The sequence below is a fragment of the Bombus impatiens genome, unplaced genomic scaffold, assembly GCF_000188095.3.
Source record: "Bombus impatiens unplaced genomic scaffold, BIMP_2.2 scf_0389, whole genome shotgun sequence".
Classification (NCBI taxonomy): domain Eukaryota; kingdom Metazoa; phylum Arthropoda; class Insecta; order Hymenoptera; family Apidae; genus Bombus; species Bombus impatiens.
Window position 1 is genome coordinate 2541446 of NT_176808.1, and position 10720 is coordinate 2552165.

Here is a 10720-nt window from a genome sequence, read left to right on the forward strand (position 1 = left end):
CGCGCGTTGGACGCACCGCGCGACACGGGCAACACCAAAGAACGGGCAAAAACCACTCTCTTAGTTAGTTACTGGCTTTCGACGTGTCGGCGAACCCTTGTCGCCGCGTCCTCGAGAACCCTTTCATCCAGGCACTCGACGATATCGCAGAGTCGGCGAAATTATTGCACCGTACGTGTACATATATATATATATATATATGTATATATATGTATACAAACATATACATTAATATATATAGAGAAAATATTATCGATCAGGCGCGACAACATGCAGTTGGTTGAGCAACGTAACGAAAAAAAAAAGACCGAGCTATCGAGAGTCGATCTCTTCGGTATCTGGGCTAACCTGGCCGATCCCTTGTCGATTCTCGGATCCATCGGCGCGCGTGTTCAGACGCCATACTCGGACACGGTGGAACAAACTCGGCGATAATCGTCGAGGTCCGGTGGTTAGTGGTTACGCATGCAAGCGCGCAAGCGAAAAATGCTATTCGATCAAGTAAAAGCAAACTATCGACTCCCATAACCCTAACGTCTCTTACCATATTCGCTATTCGGATGAAGATAATTACCGCTACCTGGACCGCTGAAACGTATAATTCACCGATCACTAGGACGATCATGCCGTTCCTTTTCTTCCCAGTTTTCTCTACTTTCGACACGACGCGATCTCTCATGCGGCCCGTAAACCAGAAACTCTAACCGCCGATCATTTAGCAACCGATCGCGCGTTCATCGACCATAATCGGCGCCAATCAGGCGCGTTTCTAACGATTCTTATCTACTTACTCGAATACTTTGTAAGGTGTGTGATGATAGGATTGCTGCTGGACGGGATTTCCGAACACGGCCAATGGTCTCAGTGGTATGTTCTCCTCGATACCCGTGAGCTTAGGATCCATTCCCATTTGGTTCATCGCACTGTCGCTCAAACCGCTAAATCACGTTTCGTATGATTTTTAATCGTCGCTTCGACATTCCGTCGCTCTCGTTTATCGTTCGTCACGCGTATCGTCCTTTACGTATATCGATACTAACCCTGCTACGTTTGGCACAACTTGATGAGATCTCGCGGTAATCTGATTCGGCGGGTCGTGTCCGCTTCCTCTCTGAAGCGACGAGTACGGCAGGAAGTCTATGGAGTTTGTCGGGGAAGCCTGCGGATCCAAACGAACGACATTTTAACGAATCTTCCGTATCTGCGCCTCTTTCCTCTCCAATTCTTGCAATTCTTTCGATGGAGGAAATTGTGGAAATCGCGCTTTACGTACATATATTTTACTTACTCTTACGACTTGCACAGTCCTCTGGATATTTACCTTAGTCGTGGAGTTCACTTTGAGCGACCTGGCTCGGTTAAAATTGTGATGTCCCTTCCTCATACTCGACCAAACGCTGCCGAACAACGAGTGGTTCCTCTGTAAAGCGACAAAGAGTCACGTTAGTTCGTGTACGAGAAAACGAAATTTACTATCGCGTATGCGAGCATCGATACCCTGTGCATAGGTTCCGGATTGTCGTCGAGCAGTTCTTCCAAGTTTCCGGAAATGGCTCTCTTCAGTTCGGGCCCGGCTTCGTGCAACGTTCTCAGACCAGCCTTTAACGAAACGATAAGGCGATTAGGCTACGACGCCGAACTGACACGCGTTTATCCTTCTTTCTCAAACGTACAACGTAGAAATTGTACGTTCGCGTTTCCGTCGTTACTTTTCGACGATCGTACGTCGCCCAGAGAATATACGTTTGCCACAAGTATTACCTGAAGCGTGACGGTGTTGTGGCTCTCCTTATTACCGTCCTTCAATTCTTGCTCCTTGCGCTTCTTGAATCTTCTGAAGTAATCCTGGATCAGGAAGGTGGCGTAGAATTTGCCCACGGTCACTTCGTCGTCGCCTAGAAGATTCGCGATCGATTAACCGATCCTCGATGAAACACAGTGGCTAACTGAACTAAAGAGCAGCGAGAGAATACCTCCGGGTGGCGGCACCACCTGATCCAGAAGCTTCGGGCTGGTCCTCTTCCAAATTTTCTTGATCACGGCTCTCAATTCCGCGTTAGCGTCGTCGATGTTTCCCTCGGTTTTAATTCGCAACGACGTCCTCACCACGGCGAACAGAGTCGCGTTAAACAGCACCGTACCGTCGCTGTTCAACGGCATATTCATCGAAACCAGCCTCTGAAGAATTTGACAAGAACGAGTTTCGTGTAGAAGGACGAAACGATTTAACGCCAGACGATATCGAGACACTAACTTTACAGGCGACGCGATGAGGGCAGAGTTTACCGAAACCCAAGGGCGGAGATATCTTTCTGAGGAGAGTGACCACGTCCAGGTGCTTGATACGACCTTTCGCGTCGGGATCGTACTCGGACCACAAACGAATAAACTCGTCCAAATGGTGAGGACCCAGGATCGACCAATCCCTCGTCAGGTAATCGAAATTGTCCATAATTACAGCGACGAATAGATTGATGATCTGCGAAACAAGTTGCTCGTCAATGTCGAAACGAAAAGAAGTACGAGCGATCCGAGACTTTCGCGCGATACCGTAAAACGTTGCAGGTTACTTACGAGGAACGAGCATAAAACGTAGAAAGATATAAAGTAGGGAAATGCAATGTCGGATCCACAACCATTGTGATTATTCACCTCGTCGCTTAACGGGTCGCATTTCACTTTACCGGGCTGCGCCGAACAGTCCAACATGATGTCTTGCCAAGCTTCGCCTGCGTCGTGTAAACGTCGATTTAACGCAACGTCGAAACGTTTAACTCTTAACGCTCTAAGTTTGCCTCTCAAGCACTACCGATGTGCGGTGTTAGAAATATTGTAATGAAAATGATATTACTTCTGGGACGAATGAAGATTGTCTTTCAATCACTCTGATATTATTATTTACACGTCACTGTAGCATCTAAAATTACTTACACTTAAAAACTTTGAAAAGTGAAAGTACGATGAGAATAAGTTGGAGTTGCCGTAAGTTAATTCACAATTAAAAATCGGAGCGTTAAGGGTTAACAGACTCGTAATTATTCGATTGACGAACACGTACCCGTAGCCGATCGAAACAAGACCAGCACCGCTTGTGGGAACGACTGGAAATTGTTGTTCCGGTCTATCGACGTATCGTCGTCGATCGCGATTTTTCCAAATACCTGAAAAAACGCACGAGCTCTTTCTCTCTAAACGTACACTGCGTTTTTGCCGCTAATCATTCGGGATACGATGGTATATGTGGGCGATTTCGCTAGACTCGAGATACGGTGACTGGTGAAAAGGCGTACCACGGCAGATTTTTGCGAACTCGTTACACGTGTCGTAAAAACGATGATCGTGATAGAAAGTTTCTATAAATATCGGATTACTTTCGCGATATATGTAAAGCGTATTCACGAGTCTTGGAAATTGACGCGCCATTCCGAGTAATTGCTTTCACCTCGTCGTGTCTTACCTGCATACCTATCACGGCGTAAATGAAAAATAGCATTATAATTAGCAGAGCTACGTATGGCAGAGCTTGGAAAGATTTGATGAACGTCCAGAGAAGCGTTCTGATGCCTTCGCCTCTGCTCAGCAATTTCACCAGCCGCATCACTCGAAACAGCCGGAAGAAGTTGATGGAAATGATGGTGGAGCCAGGCTGAAAGTATAAGATTTTAACGTTGGCCGTTTAAACGTCTGATCGGATAAAACAGTGATACTCAGTGCGAGCAGAGCTGTCGCCGAACAACGTACATTGACCTCGGAGTAAACGATGTCGATGAAACTTCCAAGCACGATAATGAAGTCGAAAACGTTCCAAGCGTCGCCAAAGTAGTTCTGTAATTAATCGGTTCGCGTTAATTGGTACGATTTGTCCTACTGTAGAGCGACGGAACATCCATTATAATCGCGTTGTTTGTTTCGTTTGACTTTCTACCTTAAATCGAAAGGCCGCCAACTTAAAGATAAACTCCAGGGCAAAGACCGCGGTGAAGATCATGTTAAGAACGTCTAACGCTTCCGTGTAGATTTCCGGTTGTCGATAAAACTTCATCGCTAAGGTCACCGTGTTAATCATGATCAGAGTGAAAATGGTGTACTCGAACGGCTGAGATGTGACGAACCACCACACTTTGTACTGTATTCGATGCTTCGGTATGTATCGTCGCACTGGTTTCGCCTTTAACGCGAACTCGATGCAATTCCGCTATGCAATCACGTGAAAAGTTTCTACATGTATACGACACGTACACGAGATGTACACTCCCTCCCGTTCATAAGTATGCGTTAGGACACCCGATGGTCTCGTGCATTCGACTAATTTCGAAAAGACCAGCGTGGCACTGCTTTCAACTTAACTTCAGCTTTAACTTTTAACTTAAACTGCCTTTGCATCGATCGCAGATAAACAACGGATCGATCGAGAGTGTCGTTCTACGTCGTTGTATCTCTGAATCCCTGGAAACGTTCCAAGATTATCGGATAGAGACGATGCTGGAAGCATAGGCCGTGTACAGTGCGAATCGATGAAATTTTGATCGCAACGTGAAACGTACAGGCTCTGTGTAATGGAAACGAGAGAAAAAGTGTCCTGATATTTATGAACGGTGGTGTATACGAGACGTAGGTATACGAGATATCGTGGTTGGTAGCCGGTTGGTATTCGGCAAACTTACCTGATTCTTATCGAGCTCGCAGTTTTTGTACTCTTGCTCACCCTCGTTCTGGAAAGTGACAATAACGAAACCAACGAAGATGTTCACCATGAAGAATGCTATGATAATGATGTAAATGATGTAGTACGCGGCCACTATCGGCCGAAAATTATGAATTGGTCCATGATCCTCCTTGTTAGAGTCGATCGACACGTCTAGTAATCTGTTGGGAGAGAAAATGCTAAGCGGTGTGCACCGTGGCTGGTGGCATCGAGCTTGTTCGTTTATCTTTTCTTTCCGTATACCGCTGTTAGCAATGGCGCAACGAACGATTCGATATTGCGAGAAGAAAGAAAAGAAACCTGTGTGTCCCGCTGGAAATACACTGGTTTTGTCGATTACGAAATTCGAAGAGGAGCGGAAGGAAGAAAGAGAGGAAAGTAGAAGAAGTAGTGGTGCGGGTGAACGCGGTAGACCACGCTTGGTTACTTACGACGGCCAGCCTTCGAACGTGGACACGGTGAAAAGCGTAAGCATCGCTTTCGCAACGTCGTCGAAATGGAAACGTTGCTGAATCCAACTTCTCTCCTTCATCACCGGCTTATTGATATCGCCGTTGTCGTACTCCAGGTACGTACCCCTGAAATTATCAACGCGACCACCAATGTTATTCGTTGTGGCTGTTTCGCTTGACCGATCCGATTTGCGGGAATCGTCGATGTCGCCGTTACTGGGAACGATAAACCGCGGACAAAAGGAAAACCTTCGTTTTACCTCGATGTACGTAGCGACGACACTGAACGATATCCCACGTTTGGGACTTGCGTTTGTTTGCGAGATAACTTACTGGCATTCGTCCTTCGTCATTTTCGATGCATCGGAACAATAGAAAAATTTGCCCTATACAACATAAAAATTCCATTAATGCGAAGCAGATCGCTGTCAATTAGAGGCTTCGCGCAACCTTTTTCAAAACTGTCGAACGTATCGATACTCTTGATATACTTTTACTCCTACGTTTCTTTTCTTTTCTTTTTTTTTTTCTAGAATTTTTAACGCGTTCCCAATGTATCTATGGTCGTCACGGAGATCGTGGAAAATCCGACAAATCGGTCATTCTTTCCATACGATATCACGAGTGTCGATAAAGTGGACATAGCGTATCGTTAATTGGCCATTCTCTGAAGCAAAGTCAGTAAGTAGCTAGTGATCGAGCAAAGTAAAAGGAAAGAACAAAGAAAAATTAAGAACTGGTAGAATGAAATAATAATAATAATAAAAAAAAAAAAGATTAGAAAATGAAAAAATATATACATATACATGTATATATACATATATATATACACATGTATGTCATTCCGTTAAGCGTGCACGATAATACGAGTCTATACGTGTGAAATATATACAAAATGTAGGCCGTGGTGCAGGCTGTCTCGTTTGGCCTACGTCGATCGAGCGACGTGGCACGTGCGCGAGTAAAATCGAGAGTCCAGAAAATAGTTGTCGCAGGTTCTTCCGATCAACACGATCGACGATCCGATCGTTTCGATCGTTTTCGACGGAGTATCAGCCGTCGAGCAATTGGGAACAAAGCTCGTCGAAGCATCGCGACGTGTTTAATTATCAATGGGGCAACTGTTGACGTTTCTTCGCAGGAGTTTCGTTCGCGAACAGACTTTAACCCGTTAACCGGACAAGACGAGATCGTTTGCGATTCCTGGCCTCTGCTAGACGCAACAACTGCTTCTTTATTCGTAGATATTTTATTTTTCAACGTTAGAACATTAGAACGTGGACGTTTAACCTCCGTCTAAATATACACCGTAGGTAGAAAATTATAATCGGACGATTGGTAAAAATAAATAAATATACAGGGTGAGTCGATAGGAAGTACGGACCGTTTAAAATAAGCGGTTGTATTTAATATCTGTTGTATTTGTCGTGATATCTCTTATAACGTCGGAAGGCTCAAAGCTAGTTAGTTTGGCAGATATCTTAACTTTAGTTTGTCAAATTTCACGCTAATTTGACGAGTTAAAGCTAATAAATTGTTCGCCAAACTAATGGTTCTTCGGTATAAACGGAACAATGCTCTTTTGCGTTATCGTCCGACCGACGTTGGAAAAGCATATACGGTGTTTAAAAAAAACCAGCGTGTTGTCTCGATATCTCAGAAAACAAGATGTTGGAAAAAGCATCTGGAGATCCAACGTGATTCGTTGGAGACTTTTCTCTACGAAACCAATAGGAAATAAAATAACGTAAATTTCGATAGTGCTACTTACCGACTCACCCTGTACATAAAACGATGTTTCTCCGTCTGAAGAAACTAAAATTCGAAAACGCGCATCTTCAAAAATCCTGAAGAATCTACGTGTTTTTGGCGATAGACGCTTGGAACAGTGGCAGTTGCAGCGTCAACGAGTCGTTTCGTTTCCATGGGAAATAAACGTACTTTGACAGAGACTGGGATCGACACTCGACTCGATTCGTTCATCTTAGCTTTAGCTTTCTCGATCGTAGAAGCTTTCGGTTAACGTGTTAAAGAATGAAATTTCGTATTCGATGGAAGCCCTACGCGCGATAGCTACGATTTCGACTTTCTGGTTGAGTGTTTTCGAAAAGAACCCTGCTCGAGATCCACGCGGTTTAATCGCCTAGAACCAGACTCGTTGCAACGACTGTCGCAGCACGACGAATCGTACGTTTCGAAACGACGAAGCTGCGCATTGCGATTCGTTCGACTTTCCGGATAAGCCGTGGAAAGAACACCGAGTGCAGCGTGGGTTTCTTGATCGTTCGTTTCGTTGCCCCTTTAAGAGCATCTAATAATTGGATCGTACGAAACGTTTGGATCGAGGAGTCTCGTTTCCTGATTTCGTGAAACCACGTTCGCCTTCGATGCGAACCACGATCGTTACGATAGAAAACGAGTTCACATGCATTCGTAGGTTTTCGTTGGCCGTTGTCCCGAACGGCAACCACGAGATTTTCAGGTTGGCTGACGCTACACTTGCTTCTAAGCCGCTTCTACTGACAATCTACCACTATATATCTGTGCATCTAGACGGGCTGCTCTGTTTCGAGCTTCGTTATCACGCGACGCGATACTCGTCTACTCGTAAGGTTCGAGCGATAGCGGCGAGTGTCTTCCAAGGCGATAACTAAAGGCGAGAGAAAGGCTGTTTGCAAGTGTGCAACTCGATAACGAACGCAGTTGAAATTTTGTTGGGACGGAGAGCAGTGGAGCTTGGCGATGGCGTAGATGGACCAGGCTAGGTTTGACTCGTGGTTCCGGTATATTTGCGCGTTCGATCAGCATGCACTACGATCAAAGCTTCATTCTCACATTTACAGCGAAACTTGCATGCCGATATGTTGTCTATCCGATATGTTCGATAGCTACGTATTCGTTAAAGCGTTCGTTAAGCGACGGTGACGAGTAAGAACGTTACTCTCGGTGGATGTTACAGCCCCGACTGGTTTTCTCGGTGAAGCGTTCGATCGTTTAACAGCGTGTGTTACCGTGCTCGAGGGTGTTATCGTGAACGCAGAGAGCGTGTCTCTGCAAAGGGTAATATTGGCAGCAACGAAGTATCCTCGAATAGGTTGATCGATCAACGTGCCAGTTTCGTGCTCCACCTTACCACGATCCTGTCCAACGTTCCGATAGAGCATTATCGATTCGTAAGGAGGACACCGACTAACGCGCACGAGGAGCAACCGATCCTTTCACCGTGTACACGAATTGGCCGTGATAGCGGAACGTTGCAAGGCGATAGAGTTCCATCGATCTTATTTACGCTCGACGATTGCCTCGTTTGCCGATATTCTCCTTTGTAGAGTCGAAGAAGGATCGAGAAAAAGTAGTCGGATCGAACGAGTTTCGATGGGCCGATCGGAGTATGCAGCGCGTCGCGAAATTCGGGGTTCGCCGAGAAGGTAAGTTAAATCGTGCGAAAGAGGAGAGACGCGAAATTTTCCACGGCGACTAAACGGATGGCGATCGGACAGCGGCAATTTCCGTCAACGCGAATGGCACCCCGTATTTCGCGAAGGAAATTTCCATTTCCGTGACGCGTCCAAAACTTCCGGTTGTAACGCGAGGCCGTCCGCGTCGCCGAACAGCCGACGGCCAAATAAATCAAACGGAGAAAAGAAAACAAGAATAACGAAAAGCAAAAAGAGAGAGCTGAAGAGAAGAAGTAGTAGTGGCAGTAGTAGTAGTAGCAGTAATAGTAGTAGTAGTAGTAGTAGTAGTAGTAATCAAAGAGTAGAAGAAGTAAAAGATAGAGGTAGAGGTAGGAGAAGAAGAAGGAAGCGAAAGACGAAGACGTAGAAGAAGAAGTAGAAGAAGAAAGAGAAACGAGATAGACGTGGTAGAGAGAAGAAGAGAAAATTTCTCGTTGGCTTAGTATAAACTTTCTAAGTGGTGGTGGTTGGCTTTACCTTAAACAGCTGTACCCCGATAACAGCGAACATGAACTGTAGGAGATAGGTGACCAACATAATGTTGCCGATCGTTTTAATGGCGACAATCACACACTTCACTACGTACTTTATACGTAGTTGGTTGAGGGCAGGCGAGCAGGGCGAACGAGCACAGCGGGGAACACGGGATCGTGAGACAGACAGACAGAAAGAGAAAACAAAGAAAATACAAAGTAGCATTAATCAAGGGTTTGGCTAGTTTCGCTCGTGGAGCTAGGTATCTTAATTACGAGGGGCTTTAGGGCTGGGGCAACGGGAATTTCGCTATTTGCCAACGTATCGTCGTATCATTTCGATCGTTGCACGCTTTTCCTTCCGCGTTTTCTCTTTTTCATTCAAAAACCTTCTTTCTTTCTTTCTTTCTTTCATTTCAATTTCGTTGCTCGCGTTCGTCTTCCCTTAATCTCTCTGCAACGCATCCCTTTCGTTTTCCTACCCTGTTTTCTCACCACCTCTCGGATCGCGTACGAACGGGCGTGCGTTTCCTATTACATTTTCGCATCGTAGCATCGACTTGCATCGAGACGTCGCTTTCGTCGGCTTTTCCCTCCGCGAATTCGTTTCGTTCTCGCGACACGGCGTTTCTCGACCACCCTCGTTCATCGTCAACGATAGTCCCGTCTTTCAGCCAGTCTTTTCGTCCCCCTTTTCCGTTTTCCTGGCTTTCGTTTCTCCTCTTTTTATGCTCTCTCTCTCTCTCTCTTTCTCTCTATAGTTTCCTGTTTTATCTATTCCGCTTTTTCTCTTAAAATTTCTCTTTTCGTGAATCGTGAACTAAGCCCTCGCCATCCATCCAACCCACTAGTGCTCGATGTTTTTCCTCGGCAATGCACCTATGGGGCCTCGTACGGGATAACGTATGTTCTCGTCGAATCTAATCTTCGGAAACCTTCGATCGTAATTGTTTCGCTTTCGATCGTCGTCGGCTAGGCAAAACTTTCGTCGCTGTTCGTCGCCGAATCGCTTCGCGGATCTCGATCGCGATCTTCTTCCTTCGGCCGTACGTTGCCGTCATATACGCGCGCAAAATAAAAGAAAAGTCGAATTTTCTGACGACAGAGTAGATAACGGTGTACGTATCGTAAAAACTTGTTGTTCCTTTAAGCGCTTGGTTTCTTTAGTCGATGGAAGCGCTGTGTCTGAGATACACGAGCAAACCAAACTACAAGAACGTTCTTCCGGTTCTGACGACGGATCTGTTCGATCGCGAAGAAAAGTAACTGGCATCGCAGACGCGTTATGCGTAACTAACACCTTCTGGGATATTTCATTCGCGATCTACGTTTCACAGTGTTTCTTTGTAAAAACCTCTCGAGTTTCATCGACCGAAGCAGGACTTTTCCGACTGCCAACCCATGTAATTTTCACCCTCTCGCACTCTTTCCAGGCACCAAGGACACGTTTGTCACTCGCCTTTCGCCTCTCGTTTCGTCGACGGAACGCAACCGACGCAAATCGTCGGAGGCTCGGCGATCGAACCAAAGGAAACTGCATCCTTGCAGCTTGAACGATCGCTCGTGAATCGAAGGAAACGGCGAACTAAAGCGTCTGGCTACAACTATCGGGTCGTTGACGATGCATCGACG

At 45.8% G+C, this 10720-nt stretch overlaps 1 protein-coding gene across 9 annotated transcripts in view; it reads right to left on the reverse strand.

The window, feature by feature from the left end:
- LOC100746891 (muscle calcium channel subunit alpha-1) overlaps positions 1-10720 on the reverse strand; it is a 43504-nt gene that overhangs the window by 9484 nt on the left and 23300 nt on the right. For 2 of the 9 annotated variants that reach the window (XM_024368130.2, XM_024368129.2), the window contains exons 24-40: positions 9093-9200; positions 5491-5543; positions 5137-5283; positions 4665-4866; positions 3926-4195; positions 3742-3825; positions 3458-3646; positions 3059-3161; positions 2575-2729; positions 2255-2479; positions 1974-2178; positions 1762-1895; positions 1498-1599; positions 1322-1420; positions 1041-1159; positions 792-938; positions 545-588 (exon numbers count right to left, since the gene is read on the reverse strand). In XM_024368130.2, coding sequence (XP_024223898.1) covers positions 545-588; positions 792-938; positions 1041-1159; positions 1322-1420; positions 1498-1599; positions 1762-1895; positions 1974-2178; positions 2255-2479; positions 2575-2729; positions 3059-3161; positions 3458-3646; positions 3742-3825; positions 3926-4195; positions 4665-4866; positions 5137-5283; positions 5491-5543; positions 9093-9200 — 2386 coding nt within the window. Of the gene's footprint in view, positions 1-539; positions 589-791; positions 939-1040; positions 1160-1321; positions 1421-1497; positions 1600-1761; positions 1896-1973; positions 2179-2254; positions 2480-2574; positions 2730-3058; positions 3162-3457; positions 3647-3741; positions 3826-3925; positions 4196-4664; positions 4867-5136; positions 5284-5490; positions 5544-9092; positions 9201-10720 lie in introns of all 9 variants that reach the window. The other 7 variants (XR_004461849.1, XM_033321154.1, XM_033321153.1 and 4 more) reach the window with 6 other exon arrangements.